This window comes from Brassica napus, chromosome C6, assembly GCF_020379485.1.
Source record: "Brassica napus cultivar Da-Ae chromosome C6, Da-Ae, whole genome shotgun sequence".
NCBI classification, from domain to species: Eukaryota; Viridiplantae; Streptophyta; class Magnoliopsida; order Brassicales; family Brassicaceae; genus Brassica; species Brassica napus.
This window is the reverse complement of record NC_063449.1, coordinates 22,135,244-22,156,564: the sequence shown is the minus strand read 5'-3', so window position 1 is coordinate 22,156,564 and position 21,321 is coordinate 22,135,244. Positions and strand designations below refer to the sequence as shown.

General features: G+C 40.8%; 2 protein-coding genes, 1 non-coding gene and 1 pseudogene across 3 annotated transcripts; 1 reads left to right on the top strand and 3 right to left on the bottom strand.

Moving 5' to 3' along the window:
• Positions 1 to 2,789: 2,789 nt before the first annotated feature.
• LOC106402458 (surfeit locus protein 2-like) lies at positions 2,790 to 4,023 on the bottom strand. The gene is made up of 5 exons (XM_013843197.3): positions 3,773 to 4,023; positions 3,429 to 3,526; positions 3,174 to 3,344; positions 3,044 to 3,086; positions 2,790 to 2,948 (listed from the first exon to the last, which is right to left on the bottom strand). The coding sequence occupies exons 1-5, from the start codon at positions 3,991 to 3,993 to the stop codon at positions 2,864 to 2,866; spliced, it is 618 nt and encodes a 205-aa protein (XP_013698651.2). The 5' UTR covers positions 3,994 to 4,023; the 3' UTR covers positions 2,790 to 2,863.
• A 194-nt stretch (positions 4,024 to 4,217) lies between these two features.
• LOC106352692 (putative pentatricopeptide repeat-containing protein At2g01510) lies at positions 4,218 to 7,208 on the bottom strand. The gene has a single exon (XM_022697346.2). The coding sequence runs from the start codon at positions 6,654 to 6,656 to the stop codon at positions 4,218 to 4,220; it is 2,439 nt and encodes an 812-aa protein (XP_022553067.2). The 5' UTR covers positions 6,657 to 7,208.
• A 669-nt stretch (positions 7,209 to 7,877) lies between these two features.
• LOC125575545 lies at positions 7,878 to 9,006 on the top strand (annotated as a pseudogene).
• Positions 9,007 to 10,956: 1,950 nt separating this feature from the next.
• Positions 10,957 to 11,063, bottom strand: LOC125589396. Its single transcript, XR_007325589.1, has one exon. It is a non-coding gene; the product is annotated as a small nucleolar RNA R71 (small nucleolar RNA).
• Between the last annotated feature and the right edge of the window lie 10,258 nt (positions 11,064 to 21,321).

Sequence of the window (21,321 nt, the reverse complement as noted above, 5' to 3'; positions counted from 1 at the left end):
TAATTTAACTGGAAAAGATAAACATTAAAATAGGTAGGTTCATTTAATGTCATTAAATTTAAATTTGATTAAGGAAAACTCATTAATTTAACTGGAAAAGACAAGCATTAAAATATGTAGTTTAATTTAATTCTCAGTGGCATGAAAATGTAAATAAGTTAGAAAACTTAGGGGTATTTTTTAATGGGTACTTCTCTTTTAATAATATAGAAGAGAGATTTGAACTATTTATTATAAATTTTCTGGTTTATTATCAAATAAATCAAACAGTTCTTTGTTTATACAACAGTTTACATATACTAGAATGAAGTATTATATATATTTTTATCGGTATATTCTTAAGTAACTAAATCTCAAAAGAGTAGGTTAATAAAATAAGTATCTTTTGTCATAGAATTAGATGATTTTTAGACAGAACCAGTGAATGTACACTATATATATATTTATATTTCGAGTATGCATTTATATTCTATAACAATTTGATATATTAGATTTGAACACTAAAAGTTTTCTGGTGATTTTCTTCAAAATTTTTATTTTTAGACATATGTATCTGGATTAGAACTAGTTTTTACATATATCTATCTTTTTTAATTGACAATGTAATTCACCAAATTCACATAATAACTAAAAAAAGAAACAAAACTCATATCAGTGAAACATAAACAAGAACAAAAACACTATTTTAAAAATGTAGAAAATGAAATCACATGGAGAGTCGATAGTAATCTCATTTCGTCATTTTAAAATCGATGTTGTCTATTTGATTTTGGTGATTTGTGTTAGCCCCAAAAAATTAATTTCTTTTTATGCACATGAAGTCTTTAAAATAATTAAAATGAGTTGTAATACTTTAACTCTTCGACAACGATGATACATTCAAAAGACAAACATTTGTATTCGGCATTCTACAATCAATAAAGATCGTAGTGTTGCAAAATTTTAACTTAATTTTCGGGTTCGGTGCGAGGCTAGGGTTCTTGTTCTCGCCGGTCTTGGTGAGTTCTGCACCCTCTGCTCTGCTTGGGATGCCGCCGTAGTGTTCCCCGGTGGTGGCAGCGCGTGGGGTTTCAACGGAGGCGGAGTCGTAGGTCCATTCTTTTGTGTTCCCTGGTGGTTACGCGTTAGGTGTGTCAGGGTGTTTGGTTGCGGCTGGGAGCTTCGGTTTCAGCTCAGTTGCGTTTTTCCTCCATCCTTTTCCAGTGGTTCCACTGAAGTGGCCCTCCTGGTGTTCGCTCTCCTCAAATAATCGCATGAACATTGTGGCTGTGGTTCGGCGATGGTTACGTTAAAGGCTGTCTCCTAGTTAGGTAATTTCTCTTCTTTATTATCCTTTGCCTCTTCGTGTATACAACTGCTTTTCAATATTTTGCATTTTACCGAAATCAAACACTAATTAGTTATAGTTTACTTTCCCAATTTCACTGGTCTTTGCTGGCCTCACTTTCAGTGTCAGAGACTGGAGCATGCTCGTCTGTCATCAGTCATCACCATTTTTTTTTCGGATTCAGATTCTAAAGCATGCTCCAGTCTCCGGATCTATCAACATTATAAACAACACTATTAACCATTATAAACAACACTATTACCCTTAAGAGATCAAGTGGAATGAATGGAAACGGATTCATCAATGCCCCAAAATAAATTTTGGAGAGTTCTGCTACCCTATGAATTGTTTGCCATAGGAGATAAAATGCTTGTTGATTGATATTGATCAAAACATTCAATATATGACGCGAGTCATAAAAAGATTACCAATGCAAAAACAATGAGGAATCTCGTACTAGTTTGGTTAAACACTGATATGATTATTGTAGATTTAATGTAAATATGGTTGAGAGAAACCAAATAAAAGGGTAATTGGAATGAGTTGTAGCTTTATGTTTTTGGGCGTAGAATTTAAGCTGTAGATTTATTTGATGTAGATTATTTTGCTGTAACTTTGTAAAGCACTATTTTTTTGTTTTGGAAATAGAGTTCTCTACATCCATATTTTAATTTTGTAGTAATTTTTTTGTTGTGAGATTTTTAAGGAAAGGAAAACTCGATTGGTTGACATATATAATTTTAGACTAAATTTTGACTGTCTAGAGCATCTATAGCCATAACCAATCACTCCCAAAATGATTCTTTGGATACTACATATATATAATATCTCGTGAGAGAGTATTTGCCAAGAAATAAGAATATGTTCTTGAAAAATTCACATCATACAAGTTATATTTATAAGTCAAATTGAGAGGACTATGAAAATAATGTGGTTTTGATTAATCTTAAATGCATTTTTAAGAGAAAATGACATAATCAATCAAAAAACTTATTCCTTATATTCTCTTTACCCTGATGGAGTTGTGGAACAATATTACTTGCTTGTGTAACAATATTCTTCTTGCGCTTAACAGAGATGTTAAATGCAAACTTTTGGTGATGATTAGTTAAACAAGAAGCTTTAAGGCGCTTAATCTTTGATATACCACAAAGAGAAAACGTTTAATTGTTGGTCTTTAATATACAACATCTCAGCTTCTCTTCTCCATTTAAGCTTCCGGTGGATTGTTGTTCCTTCTTACTAGCTCTTTGCCTCTCTATGCATACCATTTCATAACTTATGAGATGATGTCTGCGTGCAGGCCTGTGTTGTTTCTTGATGTTCCTCTTTCAGATATACGGTTCTGGTATATATATATATATATATGTTTCTGTAGGATGGTGTGTGTGATACACGAGCAACTGAAGGGCCCATTTTGGCTGATTAAAACGGTGGGAAGATTCACTACATGCACCAAACATCATCCGATAAAGGCTTCTTTTTTTATTTATTTTGTAAACAAAACTGTATCTACTTATTGCAACAAATCTTTTCTTAACATGACTCATTACTATTCCTAATCTTTTTCTTCCTCGAAGCAAAGCTACTTGGTCCAATCTCTATTGACATTCTCTTTGTTCTTCAACAAAACAACTAGAGGTGAACAACAAAACCAATGCGCAATTTTTTGAATATAAATAATACACAGAAATAAGAGTAAGTGTATACATTTACCTTTCTGAGAGCTCCTCGGATTCTTTGGCATCACAATGAGAATCTGTACCAAAACGAGATGCAAATCTAGTTGAAGTTCCGATATGAAGATGAAAGTAGAACCAACAAAAAAAACAACAACAAGAGGCACCTTTGCAGTTTTCTTCATCACTTTCCTGCTCTGACTCTGAACCAGAACTTGAATTAAGCATCCAAAACTCTGAATCATCGGAATCAGTATCTTCCTTAACGCGTCTATGTTTGTAGGTTACTTGTATTTTCTCGGTCTTTCCGCTTGTTCCAGCTCCTCTTTCCACTTGCTCTATCAGATACATCAACATGAAAACATTAAGTAAAAGCCAGGAATAACAAAATTAGAATCAGTCAATATCTGATGTTCATTGACCTAATCTGTGTAGAAATCTCTTCCCATTCACGTGTTTCCAGATATGTTGCTCGTTCTTGTTCATAGTATCTCCAGTAAGCTTGCACACGAGCTTCGAACTAAGAACATAGCCAAAAAAAACAAGAAGAAAGGTAAATACTTTAGCCATACTTTTATGCTGAGGATATAACTTAAAAGCTTTAAGACTTTTAAACATAACGATGCACTGGCACTAAATACACAACTTAAACAAGCAAAACAATGGTCCTCAACAGTTTCAAGAAAAAGAAAAAAACTAACCTATGACCTCATAGACAACTTAAGCTGACATAATCCAACTACAAAGGTTTCAATCTTGGGCTAACCGAGAAATTAGGCACTGGGAGAACATGTTGAGAGGAGATTTCCCATGAGATAGAGCGTGATCGATGAGTCCCAGACGACACCGTTTGTTACGAGCGTATGCTTCTTCCTCTCCGGCAACAACTTCGTGACCAGTCTCCACGCATCTGAGCCGTCTGTTTCCTAGATCCACGAAAGTAGGTGAGCCAACCAGATTCTTCCCCCCTACTTCCGCCTTCTTCATTCTTCCTCCTCTCTGGATCCAATTGCTCGCTCGCTCGTCTACGGTTCAGCAAAAGCATAGAAGCGTAACTACTTCACTTAAACCGGAACTGAACCGAACTGAAAAAGAAAACCAATTCAAATTACATTGTAACTCGACACGGTTTAAGCCTAAAATTCACTTCATACATCAGAACAAAGATTCCAATGTTTTTACATTTGTTCTCTGAGTCAAAACTTGAGGTTTCACCAGTAATCCCCACAAGAACAGAGCCCATCTCTAAAGTGATGGAATCTTCTTGAGTCCCTTATAGTTATCTCCCTCTTTACAACCTTCGATATCAGTTTTATAGCAGCGTGGCAATCCCTGCAGGCTCTCAAGTTCTTCATCACAAGGATCGGAGACCCTTCTGGTGTACTGATAAGAGCAAACGCAACGGCTAAACGCTCACTGTGGAACTTAAGCGATTCGATCTTCATCTGCTCATCTACGTCTTGTCCTACACAACTCGTGTCAGGCTTGTACCCTAGTCTTTCAATCTCGGCTGTCAGTTCATCGATCTTTCTCACAATCTCATCTCCCCTCGGGTGTCTCTGGTCATTTGATGAGAAGTCGTGGATCTTGTGGTTCACTTCAACCCAGCTAGACGCAGTAACTTTCTTGATTCCACGTTCACGCATAGCTTTCTTGACAAGACTAACATTTTCCCATTCTCCTGCTGTAGCATAGATATTTGACATGCTTACATAAGCAGCAGCGTCCCTGAGCTTCTCCATACTAAAGAGCTTCTCTGCTGCTCTCTCAGCAAGGCTTTGATTCTTGTGAATCCGGCATGCGTTCAACACTGATGACCACATTATCTCATCTGGCTCAAAGGGCATTTCCTCCATCAGCTTCTCTGCTTCTTCAAATCTCCCGTTCCTGCACAGCAAATCCATCATGCACGCGTAATGTTTCCTTCCTGGAGTGATCCCGTAGACCCGAGACATTGCCTCGAAATATTCGGTTCCTTGTTCAACGAATCCAGAGTGACTACATGCAGTCAAGACGCTCAAGATGCTGACTGAATCTGGCTGGAGACCTGAGTGAATCATCTTCTCAAACGCATCAATCGCTGCTTCTCCATCTCCGTTGTCAGCGTAAGCTGAGATCAAAGCATTCCAAGAAACTCTATTCCTATCAGGCATCTCTTGGAACACTTGAACCGCGTCTTTGATAGAACCACACTTGGCGTACATATCAACAAGTCCAGAACCGGAGAAGACGTTCTCTGAGTTTCCTGACCTTATTATGAACCCGTGGAGCTGCCTCCCCAGAGACAAAGAAGCGAAACCAGCCGAAGCTCTCAGTACAGTAGCGAAAGTGGACTGGTCTGCTCGTAGATTCGCTCCTCGCATCTTGGTGAACAGTTTAAGACCATCTCCATGAAGCCCTTTCTGAACATAACCTGAGATCAACGCAGTCCATGAAACAGTGCTCTGTTGTGATAGACTCTCGAATATCAACTCAGCTTCCTCAAACATCTCACACTTCGCGTACATATCCACTAAAGAGTTTACGACATGTGGGATCGAATCAGCAGTCGCCACGATGGCCTGGCAGTGCACCTGTCTGCCCATATGCAACGATGACAAGTTAGCTGCGATGCTCAAAACCGTCGCGAAAGGGTAGTTTCTCCGATCAAACCCCATGGACTGCATCTCTCTGAACAGTCCCAAGGATTCCTCGTATTGCTCAGCCTGTGAATACCCTGAGATGACCACATTGTAAGAAACAAAATCCAACTCAGGCATCTCGTTGAAAAGCTTCCTAGTCTCTACAACACAATCATGCTTCGAGTAGAAATCAAGAATCTGATTCCCAACAGCCACATCCCTGGAGAATCCAGTAGAAACCGCTAAACCATGGAGTTGCTGACCAAGAACATAATCATGAAGCCCAACAACGGCCTTGAGAACACCAGAAAACGTGAAATCCGAAGGCTTGTGATCCAACTGCTGCATTTCGACAAAGAGACGAACCGCCTCAATGTACAAACCATCCTTCTCGTACCCTGTAATAAGCGTGTTGAACGTGACAGAGTCCTTCTCCGTAATCTGCTCAAACACCACACGCGCCAAATCACGCCTCCCTATCTCGCAATAAGACTTAACAAAGACATTGCAAACAGTGAGAAAAGGGTTCCTATCAAACCCTAACTTGACGGCGAAGGCATGAACTTGCGCCACAGCAACCGCGTCGTCGCACCCTGGTAAAAGCGTGGCGAAGGTGACATGATCAGGCAAGGTACAAGACCTGCACATCTGTCGGAAAAGCTCGAAGGCTTCGTCGAACCTGTTGTTGCCAGCGTACAGACCCATCAAGATAGTCCAAGTGACCACAGTTCGATCCACCATGGCATCAAAGAGATCTCTAGCGGAGGAAACTTCACCGGACTTGACGTAGCCGGAGATCATGGTGTTTGTGGAGACGGTGTTCTTGTGAGGCATTTCGTCGTACACCTTGCGTGCAGCGGAAACTTGACCTCTACGGAGAAAGTCCTCGAGAATGAAATTGGAACGACAAGTGTCTGTGTTGAACCCGGTTTTGATGATGCGAGCATCGATGCGAGGTGTTTGGAGGAAGCGGAGCTGATGTAAAGAGGCAGCACGTGTTCTTCTTGAGCAGACGAAATGAAGTTTCATAAGAAACGAATGTGAGGGAATGTAAGAATCAAAGCTGTTGGTTTTGAAGAGAGAGAGAGCTTAGGATTCAGATTGATGAAGCTTAAAGACGGAAGAAGATTGGTGAAGAAGTTGTGTGTTTCAGAAACGAATTCGAATTACCAACTCAATTTTATATCTATAGGATTGGTTTAGCCCGGTCTAACCTTTAGAAAACAAAACGCTTTTGGTTTTAATCAACAACGAAGTCGTTGTAGTACACTGGTTAGTATTCCCGCCTGTCACCGAATAACCCGGGTTCCAATCCGGGAACGGCGAGAATTTCCATTTTGTTATTATAAAGGTTAATTCTTTTATCTTTTTAATCAAACGAAACGAAACGAAACTGATACATTTCGAGGGTTTTGAAGATTGCACAAATTCTCTTGGAAGATGGAAACTTGCGTTTCGTTAAGGTATTGCGATTCACCGATTCTTATTCTTCTATGCTAGGGGTGTTCAATCCGGATATCGGTTCAGTTTTTTTTTGGTTTTCGGTATTTCGGTTAGTAAAATATAACTACCATTTTAAATTCATATTTACTTCGGTTCAGTTCGGTTTATATATCGTCGGTTTTCGGTTTATTCGGTTTTATATCAAAAAACATAATTATTTAGTTTGAGATCATATTATATGAATTTTAGAATCATATTGTCAACACAGTCATTTATTAAAAATATATTACATGTTCAAATAAATGAACAAAAAAGTAAAAATGCTTCTACCATCAAATAAAATAATCAAATCTATAACTAAAATCAAAGTTTCAAATTTTAAAAATAAAATTATGAAACAAAACAGAAACATGAAATAAAAGTTTTTCCACTCTTCCATATTTAGTGTTCATTAAAGTCATGCTTTTTCAATCGAACACGAAATTCTGTTTGTTTACAGATAAGAAAAAAGTTGTGAAAATTTTTCATTAATTATTGTCCATCAAATTTATAATCTTCATATTAATTTAGTGAAGACTAAAATAAAGCAAAAAGATCAAAAGAAGACTTAGAAAATAAGATGTCTGAATTGCGATGTATTGCTATTTAATTATAATTCAAGTGTTTTACAAATTAAGGTTCTTTATTAACACAAATTTAACTTATGTAACAAATAGATTTTCATGTATTGTTATAAAATAGATACATATTTACATGTTTCTACTTTTAATCGGTTTTGTTCGGTTTATTCGGTTTAATTGGTTATATACCAAACCATATCTAAATCCTACGGTTTTTATAAAATTATATCCATTCGGTTTATATGATATATACCAAAACCAAACTATATTGGCTATTTTGGTTCGGTTCGATTCGGTACGGTTCGGTTTTACCATATTGAAGAGCCTTATTCTGTGCCTTTCTGATTAAGGTAATCTAGTTTGTGCTTCATTTGAGGGTCTAGACTTTGTTCTTCTTCTCAGTGGTGAATGGATAGAATCAGTAATCTACCAGATGATATAATTCACCACATTGGCTCCTTTCTCTCGGCAAAGGAATGCTGCTTTCGCTACTCTTCTCTCAAAACGTTGGCGTAATCTGTTTACCATCATATCGAAGCTTCGTTTCAATGGTCGCTCACTTGTAGGTTTCAAGGATTTTGTGGATCTAGTATTGGCTCTACCTGTCAGCTCTCGTGTCCGCAAATTTTCACTCAAATGTAAACATGAAGCGCAGTACGAAGATCTTATCAATCGTTGTCTCCGTCATGTGGTCTTCTTGTTCTTCACCTCCATATCGAAGTTGATAGAGAAGAACACTATTCATTGCCTTGTCATGTTTTTGCCTGCAAGACAGTTTCTACTATGAAACTAGGGTCTGATTTGTTGATTGAAGCTCTCCCTGCGGGTGTTTTTCTTCCAGCTCTCAAGTCTCTCTTACTTGACTCTGTTCGGTTCTTTGGTGTTGATGATGGCCGCTGCACGTTTAAAACGCTTCTTTCTGTTTCCCCTGTTCTCCAAGAGTTAGTGATGAATGGTAACGAGTGGGAACGCTGGAAATGGTGCTGCACCGTCTCTAGTACCACCCTGATCAAAGGCTTACTATGAGGAGGGTATAATAGATGATCCTCGGGGCCTTGCTTATGAGTTTGACAGCATTAGCTTTGATACTCCTGCTCTAACCTACTTAGACTATTCTGACTATGTTCCTAAGGAGTTTTCAACTGTTAATCTCGACTCACTTGTTGAAGCTAATCTCAATCTTTGTGCGGATGAGTGATATTCCGTGTTTTTAGCGGTTTTAAACTCGTTTTGGAGAAATTAAATGGTCGGTTTTAATTAATGTTTTGGTCTATTTGATGCGTTTTGGTGTTCTTAAGTGTAATATGCAGGTTACTAGATAGCTTGCAAGAAAAGAACGCATTCGGGATTTATTCAGAAGCAAGATGGACCGAACAATGGACCGAATGAGAAGTATTGATCGCACAGGACGTGAGATCGACCGATCCCACGCTTACATGCACTAGATCGACCGATCCGGTCCATGTGGATCGACCGATCCATGTGGATCGACCGATCCCACGCTCTACGGGCTCCACACGCACAAACGAGCTTTTCACTCCTTTTTACCCACTCCCCTCAATAATTAACAGGAGAACTCGACCTTTGGGACTCAGAAAAGACCAGGGGCGACCAAGAAGGAGATTTACAAGTTCTTGAGAGAGATTTGAGAGTTTTGTACTTGTTTTGTGTGATTTGTGAAGATTTGTAAAGGAGTTCATCTCAAAACCATTTGGAGAAGATCTTCTGAACCTTTACTCTGTTTTAATACAATCTTATCATGTTTTCTTCATCAAAATCGTGTTGTTCTTGCTTAGTTATGTGTGAGTAGTCATCTAGTTGGGTTTAGGGGTTCTCATAGGGGATTTCTTGATGTTTTGATTCATAAAACGTGTGTAGACTAAGGGATTACGTTTTGGTTCTTCATCTAATGGATTTCTTACTGCTTGAACTGAATTGATCACTTAGTTCATGATATCAGATTGTTTGATGCACCGAAAGTGATTGTTTGAACTTCCGAAAATACTTTAGATGAGCAAAGTGTCCTTAACCCTCGGAAGTTGATGTTATTGCGCTTTGTGAACATATTGAACCTGTTCTTAATGCTTGTTTAGAAATTGAAACTCAGCGGAAGTTAGTGTGGAGATTTCTATAACATAGAGAATTAGCGCTACGGAAGTAGGTTAATTCTAATATCGTGTTTGAGTTCTAGACGGTTCTTAATATATCCCTGTGTCTGCCATTAATTGTATCTTGATTAAAAAGAAATCCCTGAGAATTCCCAATGCCCAACGTTTGTTTTAAAATAGTTTTCAAATCGTTTAAATCATCTTTTTACAGCTTGTTTATGTTTTGTGACACTAAAGAAAATTAAATAAAAACCATCAAAAATATATCTTCGTTCGCTGTAGCTATTAACTTGTCTGCAACTCTACGTGTGATCATCGGTCCCTGTGGATTCGATCCCGCATTACTACTGCGTACTTTACTGTGCACTTGCAGTTAGATAATCGGGTTAAAACTCGACACATCAAGTTTTTGGCGCCGTTGCCGGGGACCATTTGGTCACCCTAGAGTTAATGATCAGTTTAAGACTATAGCATTTTTATTTTGTCTAATGTTTCTGTCTTTCTCTTTCTGTTTGTGTTTTCAGGTGAATGAGCGGATTTCATACTAGAAGCAAAGGATCATCGAATTTAATACCTTTGGAGTTAGAGCTCGGCCGCCTAGAGAGACAAGTGAAAAAGAAAAGACTTGAGTCCGCTGAAGAGGTTGAAATGGCTGAACACCAAGAAGACCAGTTTCAGGACAACCCGCAAAATCCAATTCCTGTAGATGAACGAGAAGGCAACAATGCTGGTGATAATCAGCAGGCTGGTGTAGCTGCAAGACAACAGGCTGGAGACTATGGCATGCCTAGGATGACGCTTGCACATTATGATACACCAGATGCATTCTATGCCGATCGTTCTGGGATTCGCCCACCTCCCATTGAGAGAAGAGACTTTGAGATCAAGACTGGTCTCATTAATTTGGTGGAGAAAAATCCGTTTCATGGAAACCCGTCTGAGGACCCGATGTATCACTTGGAGCATTTTGAGCGAGTCTGTGACACCAGCAGACATAATGGAGTTCCTCAAGGCGCTTTGAAATGCAGGTTGTTCCCGTTTTCCTTAGCTGATAAAGCTATCAGATGGTTAAAGTCCATCCCTCCAGGATCTCTTACTACATGGGAAGAGACAAGAGCTGCTTTTCTACAGCATTTCTTCACCAAGTCAAGGTCCACATATCTGAGAAGCAGAATTGGAAGCTTTCAGCAGCTTGATTCAGAAAGCTTTCATGAGGCTTGGGAGCGTTTCAAGGAGTACACACAGGACTGCCCTCACCATGGTTACACTGATGTGAGCTTGCTGAACATTTTCTATAATGGAGTTCATGAAGAGAGTCAAGATGCCATGGACACAGCAAGTAATGGTGATTTCATGACCAAGACTGTTGAAGAAGCTTACACCTTGCTGAACAACCTGTCATCCAGCAAAGCAAACCGCAAGTCAAGGTTTGACACCAGCCAGAAGGGTGTTGGTTATGAATCCAAGAAGATAGATGAGCTGAATGCCAAGATTGAGATGCTTCTCAAGAGAGATCAGAAATCTGTGAAATTTGTGGAGGAGCAAGGCTATCGTTCCTCACAAGAAACTGTTGGTGATGATTCAGATGATATGCAAGCTGATGTGAACTACATTGGTGGTCAAGGAAACTACAACAGAGGCTACAATCAGAACCTTGGATGGAGTCAAAATCAGCAAAATAATCTGTCTTACCGGAGCAACAATGTGGAGAATCCACAACATCAGTCCTACCCTCAGGCAGGAAACAGGCAGAACCAGAATCAGAACCAGAGTGTGTTCAACCAAGGATATCAGAACAGAAATCAATATCAGGGGAACAACTCGGGCAACTCAGGATTTCAGCAAAGGCAGCAGTACAACAACTACCAGAATCAAGGGAATGCCTCTTCGTCACAGTCTTCTCAGGATAACGAAATTAAGAAGATGCTGCAAATGGTGCTAGAAGGTCAGAAGAATAGCACTGCAGAGATAAACACCAAGGTGGATAACATGTATGGAGAGCTTAATGGGAAGTTTGAAGCTTTGAACACCCATTTGAAAGTTTTGGAAAAGCAAGTTGCTCAAACCGCCTCCAGCAGCAGAACAGCACCTGGATTTCTACCAGGGAAGTCAGAGACGAATCCCAAGGAGTTTGTGAATGCTGTAACACTTAGGAGTGGAAAAACGATTGAGGGATCGAATGAGAAAGAGATCGACCGATCTCAGAACAGATCGACCGATCCAAGGGGAAGGAGATCGACCGATCCGGTCCATCTGGATCGACCGATCCCGTGCCAACGAAGCCAAATTCCTCTGAACCTGAAGAGGTGTATGTGGCGCCTCCTGCTTATGTTCCTAAGGCTCCATACCCATCCAGACCAAGGCAGAAGATCAAAGAACGTGAGTACGAGAAGCTAAAGAACCTTGTTGGGGAGTTACATGTGAGATTGCCATTCGTTGAAGCGGTGAAGATGGTACCTTCTCTTAAAAGGTACATGAAGGAGATTCTTACCGATAAGATGAGCCTAGAGCGTGGTGTGTTGATGCTCAATGAGGAATGTAGCGCAGTTCTACAAAATGTCATGCCTAAAAAGCGTGAAGATCCCGGAGCATTTGTTCTACCATGCCGCATTGGATCACTTACCTTTGAGAAGAGTCTCTGCGATCTGGGTTCAGGAGTGAGCCTAATGCCTTTCTCTGTCTCTGAGAGGCTAGGCATGACGAACTACAAACCTACAAGGATCTCCTTGGTCCTTGCTGACCGATCAGTGCGAAGACCAGTCGGTGTACTAGAAAACATCCCTGTTGGTGTTGGAAAGGGATATGTGCTTACCGATTTTGTAGTTCTGGAGCTGGAAGAGGAACCTAAAGATCCTCTCATTTTGGGCAGACCGTTTTTAGCTACTGCTGGAGCCATGATTGATGTACAGAATGGGCATATAGACTTACGTCTAGGAGACATGGCGATGAGATACAATGTGGAGAAGGTGCTGAAAAATCCGACTATTGATGGACAGACTTTCTGGGTTGATACATTGACTGAACTGGTGGAGGAAATGGATGAAGAGTTGCACACTGATGATCCTCTACAAGTCGCATTGACCCAAAGGGAGAGTGAGTTCGGGTTCATGAACCAAGAAGTGGTTGGATTTTCTGAGATTTTGGATTCAGCCTCACCGATTGAGAAGCATGTCGCCTATGTCAGCCTTGAAGACTCAGGCACCGATAAAACCGTCAAACCGTCATCCTCCCAACCAGATTGGAGTGAGGAGAATGCTCCAAAGGTGGAACTTAAAGCCCTCCCAGCTGGGCTGAGGTATGCATTCTTGGGACCGAATTCCACATATCCTGTTATTATTTGTGCTAACCTGAATAATGTGGAGACCGCTTTGCTTCTTTCAAAATTGCGAAAGTATAGAAAAGCATTGGGGTACTCTTTGGATGATATTACAGGTATTTCTCCAGATCTTTGCATGCACAAGATTCACTTGGAGGATGAGTCAAAGACGTCCATAGAGCACCAGCGAAGACTGAATCCCAAACTGATGGAAGTTGTGAAAAAGGAGATTCTAAAGCTGTTGAGTGCAGGGGTGATCTACCCAATTTCAGACAGCACTTGGGTGAGCCCGGTTCATGTGGTTCCTAAGAAGGGTGGCATCACTGTCATCACAAATGAGAAGGCTGAGCTGATTCCTACCAGAACAGTCACAGGGCATAGGATGTGCATTGACTACAGGAAGCTAAACTCAGCCACAAGGAAGGACCACTTCCCACTTCCTTTCATTGACCAGATGCTGGAAAGACTAGCCAACCACCCCTACTACTGTTTTCTCGATGGCTACTCCGGGTTCTTTCAGATACCCATTCATCCAGAGGACCAAGAGAAGACAACATTCACCTGTCCATACGGTACTTTTGCCTACAGGAGAATGCCCTTCGGATTGTGCAATGCTCCTGCCACTTTCCAGAGATGCATGATGTCGATCTTTACTGATCTTATTGAGGACATTATGGAGGTTTTTATGGACGATTTCTCAGTCTACGGTTCTTCATTTACCGACTGCCTTGCTAATCTGTGCAAGGTGCTGGAAAGATGTGAGGAGAAGAACTTGGTGCTAAATTGGGAGAAGTGCCATTTCATGGTGAAAGATGGCATTGTTTTGGGTCACAGGATATCAGAGCAGGGTATCGAGGTTGACAAAGCAAAGATTGAAGTTATGACCAGCCTACAGCCTCCTAGGACAGTGAGGGATATTCGGAGTTTTCTGGGACATGCCGGTTTCTACAGGAGGTTTATCAAAGACTTCTCTATGATAGCGAGGCCACTCACCCGTCTGCTGTGCAAAGAAGCGAAGTTTGTTTTTGATGCTGACTGCCTCGCTGCGTTTCAGATTCTCAAGAAGTCTCTAGTCAGTGCTCCCATTGTGCAGCCACCAGATTGGGACTTGCCATTTGAAATAATGTGTGACGCAAGTGATTACGCGATTGGAGCTGTTTTGGGGCAGAGAAAAGACAAGAAACTCCATGTGATCTATTATGCCAGCCGAACGCTTGATGATGCTCAAATCAAGTATGCTACCACTGAGAAGGAGTTGCTGGCAGTAGTTTATGCTTTCGAGAAGTTCAGGTCCTATTTGGTGGGCTCGAAAGTAATTGTGCACACAGATCATGCAGCCTTGAAGTACCTGATGACGAAAAAAGATGCTAAACCGAGACTCTTAAGGTGGATCTTACTGCTACAGGAGTTTGATATTGAGATCAGAGACAAGAGAGGAGCAGAAAATGGAGTGGCAGATCATCTTTCCCGAATGAGAGTGGAAGCTGAAACACCACTGGATGATACATTACCCGAGGAGAATGTCTATGTGATCACCTTGCTGGAGGATGAGTATTTGGATCAGGCTGATTGCTGTGTCATGAGACAAATTCAGGATGATCTCCCATGGTTTGCAGACTTTGCAAACTACCTATGTGCTGGAATTGAACCACCGAACCTGAAGGGGTATGAGAGGAAAAAGTTCATGAGAGATGTGAACCACTACTACTGGGATGATCCCTTCCTCTACAAGAGATGCTCAGATGGTTTATTCAGGAGATGTGTTCTGGAGAATGAGATGCAAGGGATTCTTTTCCACTGCCACAGTTCAGAATACGCAGGCCATTTTGCAACATTCAAGACGGTTTCTAAGGTCCTGCAGGCTGGTTACTGGTGGCCTACACTTTTCAGAGACGCCCATGAGTTTGTCTCAAAGTGTGATGCATGTCAGCGGAAGGGCAACATCAGTAAGAGAAATGAGATGCCCCAAAATTTCATCCTTGAAGTTGAAGTTTTTGATGTATGGGGAATTGATTTTATGGGCCCTTTCCCATCTTCTTATGGAAATGAGTACATCCTGGTTGCGGTTGATTATGTCTCCAAGTGGGTGGAAGCAGTAGCCAGCAAGACAAATGACTCTAGTGTTGTCAAGAAAATGTTCAAGACAGTCATTTTTCCAAGATTCGGGATCCCGAGAGTGGTTATTAGTGATGGAGGCTCTCACTTCATCAACAAGACGTTCGATAAACTGCTGAAGAAACATGGAGTAAAGCATAAGGTAGCTACACCTTATCATCCTCAGACAAGTGGGCAGGTTGAAATATCGAACCGAGAAATCAAGGGGATTTTGGAGAAGGCTGTAGGCAAAACAAGGAAAGACTGGGCTGTGAAGCTTGATGACGCCTTATGGGCGTATAGAACCGCCTACAAGACTCCCTTGGGCACCACTCCTTTTAATCTGGTCTATGGAAAGTCTTGTCACCTACCTGTGGAATTGGAGTACAGTGGTTTTTGGGCAACGAAGTTGATGAACTTCGACATTAAAACCGCTGCAGAAAGGAGGATGGTTCAGTTGAACGAGCTGGACGAGATTCGGTTGAACGCCTATGAGAACACCAAAATCTACAAGGAAAGAACTAAGGCGTGGCATGACAGAAAGATAATCCCGAGAGACTTCGCTGCTGGAGACAAAGTCCTTCTGTTCAACTCTAGACTCAAGCTATTTCCTGGAAAGCTTAAGTCTCGTTGGTCCGGACCTTTCACCATCACAGAGGTTAGACCTTATGGAGCTGTTGTCTTGGAAGAGAATGGGAGGAAGTTCACAGTCAATGGGCAGAGGCTAAAACCTTACTTCACAGATGCAAAACCCGAAGAAGGAACCAACATTCCTTTATCGGAACCCGATCTCGCCTAAGGACAACAAAATAGTCAGGCTCGCGACTTTAAACAAGCGCTGAGTGGGAGGCAACCCACATGGTTTGATTTTCTTTCTCTTTTGTGATTATGTTTTCTTGTGTGAATTGATTTTTGGTTGTGTTTTTAGATGATTTTCAGGCATGTATCACGATCAGGCATAGATCGATCGATCCTAAGAAGAAGAACGGTCGATCCATAAGAGATCGGTCGATCCGGATACGTAGAACGGTCGATCTCAGAAACAGATCGGTCGATCCGGGTTATGCAGAGCGGTCGATCTAAGAAAGAGATCGGTCGATCCGACTTGTATGGATCGGTCGATCCAGGTAAGTATTGCCCGGTTTGATTTCACTTAATTTAAACCGGAAAACATCCACAAAACACCCAAATCGCGAAAAAATCGATCAAAACACATATTATTTCATCTTCTTCTCCTCTCAAACTCTCTCAAACCTCTCAAGAACACCAAATTCGATTTCATTCATCTCTCATCCGATTTTTGTAATTCTTGGTGCTAAACTCATTAGTTTTTCAAGCTCTATCCGTTTCTACCATCAGTTTTCATCAAGACACAGGTATGACTCTCTAATTTTGGAATCTAAAATCGCCCTAGGGTTTGATGTTGGGGAATCTCCGAATTCTAAATGGAATGGCATCTAGGATGGTTTATTTGTGGTGATTTATACTCATGGGTTACCTTGATTGCCAATTTCGTGGGTTGAATTGAGATTTTAGAGAAATAATTTCCAATGGTCATAATGTTGATAACAGTTTAAATTAAAACTGAAATTCTAATTGTTTGAATGAAATGCTTGAATATCCATGATGATTAACACTTTGCAGCATGATTTCTTTAAGCAATTATGAATTTGGAACTGAAAAATAAAAATTTTACTTTTGGAGTTTAATTGAAAAACGAAAATTGGAATGGAGTGTGATGTGTTATCTTGAGTTTTGAGAAGAGATGTGTGCTAAATTTTTACATGTTTAGGGGATTGATCAGAATTGATTTTATAAGAGTGTTTTTCTATTTGTCTCTTACTTGGGTTTTGATGAATTAATTTTGCAGATAATGCCTAAGAGACAGAAGAAGGGTGAGCGTGGGAGTTCCTCGGTACAGACTGCTAGGCTCAGCACAAAGGGCAATTTCAGAAAGACGGATAGGTCTCATCCTGCGAATCGAGAGATAACCCAGCAGTGGGATATACATGATGATGATTTCTACGAGCAGATGAGGGGAGTGGAAATATGTCCGTCGCGCTTCGCTCACAGAGACACTACAGATGCATTGGGGATAACCGAGGATATTGAAGCCTTGTTCGAGAAGATTGGCCTGGGGTACATCTTCGATCTCCACTGTGATTGCTATGCTGATTTGACCAGGCAGTTCCTCGCATCAGCCCGCCTCTACCATCCTGACGAGGACAACCCGGTAGCTGATAAGGCAATGTTCTCCTTCATTGTGAACAGGCAGTTCCACTCCATGACCATCTTTCAGCTGTGCGACGTCTTTGGGTTCGGGAAAGGACGTCAATCTTGTGTTCCTGACTTCCCGGAACACAATGATTTCTGGAAATTCATCGCTTCAGGAAACTTCATCTCTCGAGAGGCCAAGCAAGCTAGAATTCGTAGCCCTGTTCTGCGATATGCAGTGAGAGTGATCAGCAGTGTTATCTATGGGAAGACAGAACCCGCTGCAGTGACAAAAGATGAGCTAGCTCTTCTGTTCATCGGGGCTGGACACCTATGGCCTCAGGGCGCAGACATTACCTATGTTAGCGGGAAGGACATAAACATAGGAGCTGTGATCGCGGAGAAGCTTGCGTACTTCAAAGTTTCAGACACGAAGAGATGTGGGTTTGGAGCGGTTATCACACATATCTTAAGGCAATGTGGAGTGTTTGTTCCACCTTTTGACAGAGTGGTGGATAAGAAGGGGATGCATCAGAACTTTTTCGACATGAGAGCACTCATTAGCAGCCACTACCTCACCGGCCCTTGGCGAGGTAGCATCGACAAGTCAGCCCCTCATATCTACCAGTTCCATGACCCACAAGGGAGAGAGCAATTTGTCAAACTACCCTATACCGCCATCACCGAGCTGACTGATCCAGGTGCTCTCATATTTCTACCACCGCCTGCATTTCTCTGCGCCAGACCCGCGACACTGAAGAAGAAAGGAGTCGCATCATCATCGACACACCAGCAGGCACCACATGATGATATAGAGGAGGAGCCTGAAGATGAGGAAAGTCTTTTCCCCACGGATTTCACTCCGTATATGCTGCCACCAGCACCTCCCGCTACTGCATCCGCTGCTGAGATCAACGCTTGGTCCATCAAGAGCCATCAAACCAACAACTCCATACTGCTGAAGATGTGGAAGGGAATCTGCAACATTAAGAAGGGATGCGCATCACAGCCAGCTGTTTCTGGAGATAGCGATGACGACTCAGGCGCTCACGACACCGCTGCTGGACCTGAGGCAGCGGAGGACTCTGATGATGATGGAGCATTGGAGAGGCGCTCGAAGAGGCGCACTGACCGCAACGCCTGATCGGTAATCTCTCTTGGAATTATTTTCACACCGAGACGGTGTGAAGTAAGTCTGGGGGAGGATGCTACTTATGTACCATATTGCATTATTTCTTTCATTTTCTTAGTTTATCGGATTTGCTTGTGTTTTAAAAAAACTCTCTACGCATTTTTATCAGACCCTGTGATGATTATTAGACTATTTCCTTGTGTGTTGTGCATTACATTTCATATTGGCCATTTTTCAGGACTGTTAGCGCAGACAAACCGAGGAACCACTTGACCAAACAACCTCTCCTTAAATCTTTTATCAAGTCTCGGTGAATTGTAATCGACTCAACTATTTTTGACCATTAATGAATTTAATTTCTTTTGACCAGGAATCAACATCAGGAAACGGTACACCATATACACATTCAGGATTTTCTTTACCACATTTTACCACTCTTTAATAATCCTGAATGGCCAGACTCATCAATAGTTTGGTACCACACCTACACCTTACCCTTTTATTTCATCTCCATGCATTCTTACACACTGATCATATGTGCATACATGTGCAAAAACAATGGAGAGATTAGGGTAGACATGGTTCATCCGACTGCTTAGGTAGGATCGGAACATTTAGGTGGTTAGACACGGACCTGTGTGTCTAGAGGTGTAAATAGAAAAATTGGGTGTTGTAAGTGTGTGATTGCATCGCAGTGTATATATTCGATTTCGGTTTGTATAAGTTTTCGTTCTGAAATATAAAAAAAAAAAAAAAAAAAAAAAAAAATCCAGATATGAATCGATTGATTACCACAAAACATTTGCAAGTAATCGGTCGATTCTAAAAAAAAAAAAAAAAAAAAAAAAAAAGAGTTCATGTTTATATCTCATTCAGTAGATTTGATTTAGACATTTTATTTTTATTTTGTGTACCAGAGATGATGCGTTGTTTAAATTTGGGGTTAGAGTTTGAGATTTGTTGGGTTTTGATCATTTGAGACTTGAGCAGTTCGAAAACGTGGTTATCAATATACTCGGTTTCTCCAGCGATTTTGCATAATGTTTTGCATTTTTTGTTATCGCTGATACCCACAAACACTTGAGCCTCACCTAATTAAACACTAAAACAGCCTCCCAAACACCGAGCCCGTTATACCTGATGGAGATATCTTTGGTGGAAAGGTCACGCCCTTTTTAATGAATGTAAAGAGTTGATTACTTGAAACTGAGACTTGCAGGTCTGAAATATGGAAAAGTTTGCGCGGTCTTGGTGGGGATTTGGAATGAATGCCTTGACAGTCTCTGATTTAAGTGGTTAGCGAAATCACAAGGTAAGGTCTACTGAGGGTTAGTGAGCTCCCAAATTTTAATCCTCTTTACTTGAGGACAAGCAAAGATTCAAGTCTGGGGGAGTTGATATTCCGTGTTTTTAGCGGTTTTAAACTCGTTTTGGAGAAATTAAATGGTCGGTTTTAATTAATGTTTTGGTCTATTTGATGCGTTTTGGTGTTCTTAAGTGTAATATGCAGGTTACTAGATAGCTTGCAAGAAAAGAACGCATTCGGGATTTATTCAGAAGCAAGATGGACCGAACAATGGACCGAATGAGAAGTATTGATCGCACAGGACGTGAGATCGACCGATCCCACGCTTACATGCACTAGATCGACCGATCCGGTCCATGTGGATCGACCGATCCATGTGGATCGACCGATCCCACGCTCTACGGGCTCCACACGCACAAACGAGCTTTTCACTCCTTTTTACCCACTCCCCTCAATAATTAACAGGAGAACTCGACCTTTGGGACTCAGAAAAGACCAGGGGCGACCAAGAAGGAGATTTACAAGTTCTTGAGAGAGATTTGAGAGTTTTGTACTTGTTTTGTGTGATTTGTGAAGATTTGTAAAGGAGTTCATCTCAAAACCATTTGGAGAAGATCTTCTGAACCTTTACTCTGTTTTAATACAATCTTATCATGTTTTCTTCATCAAAATCGTGTTGTTCTTGCTTAGTTATGTGTGAGTAGTCATCTAGTTGGGTTTAGGGGTTCTCATAGGGGATTTCTTGATGTTTTGATTCATAAAACGTGTGTAGACTAAGGGATTACGTTTTGGTTCTTCATCTAATGGATTTCTTACTGCTTGAACTGAATTGATCACTTAGTTCATGATATCAGATTGTTTGATGCACCGAAAGTGATTGTTTGAACTTCCGAAAATACTTTAGATGAGCAAAGTGTCCTTAACCCTCGGAAGTTGATGTTATTGCGCTTTGTGAACATATTGAACCTGTTCTTAATGCTTGTTTAGAAATTGAAACTCAGCGGAAGTTAGTGTGGAGATTTCTATAACATAGAGAATTAGCGCTACGGAAGTAGGTTAATTCTAATATCGTGTTTGAGTTCTAGACGGTTTTTAATATATCCTTGTGTCTGCCATTAATTGTATCTTGATTAAAAAGAAATCCCTGAGAATTCCCAATGCCCAACGTTTGTTTTAAAATAGTTTTCAAATCGTTTAAATCATCTTTTTACAGCTTGTTTATGTTTTGTGACACTAAAGAAAATTAAATAAAAACCATCAAAAATATATCTTCGTTCGCTGTAGCTATTAACTTGTCTGCAACTCTACGTGTGATCATCGGTCCCTGTGGATTCGATCCCGCATTACTACTGCGTACTTTACTGTGCACTTGCAGTTAGATAATCGGGTTAAAACTCGACACATCAATGAGGAAGCTGTCTGGCAAGAAGAGCATGCAAATACTTTCAATCCCATTAATCT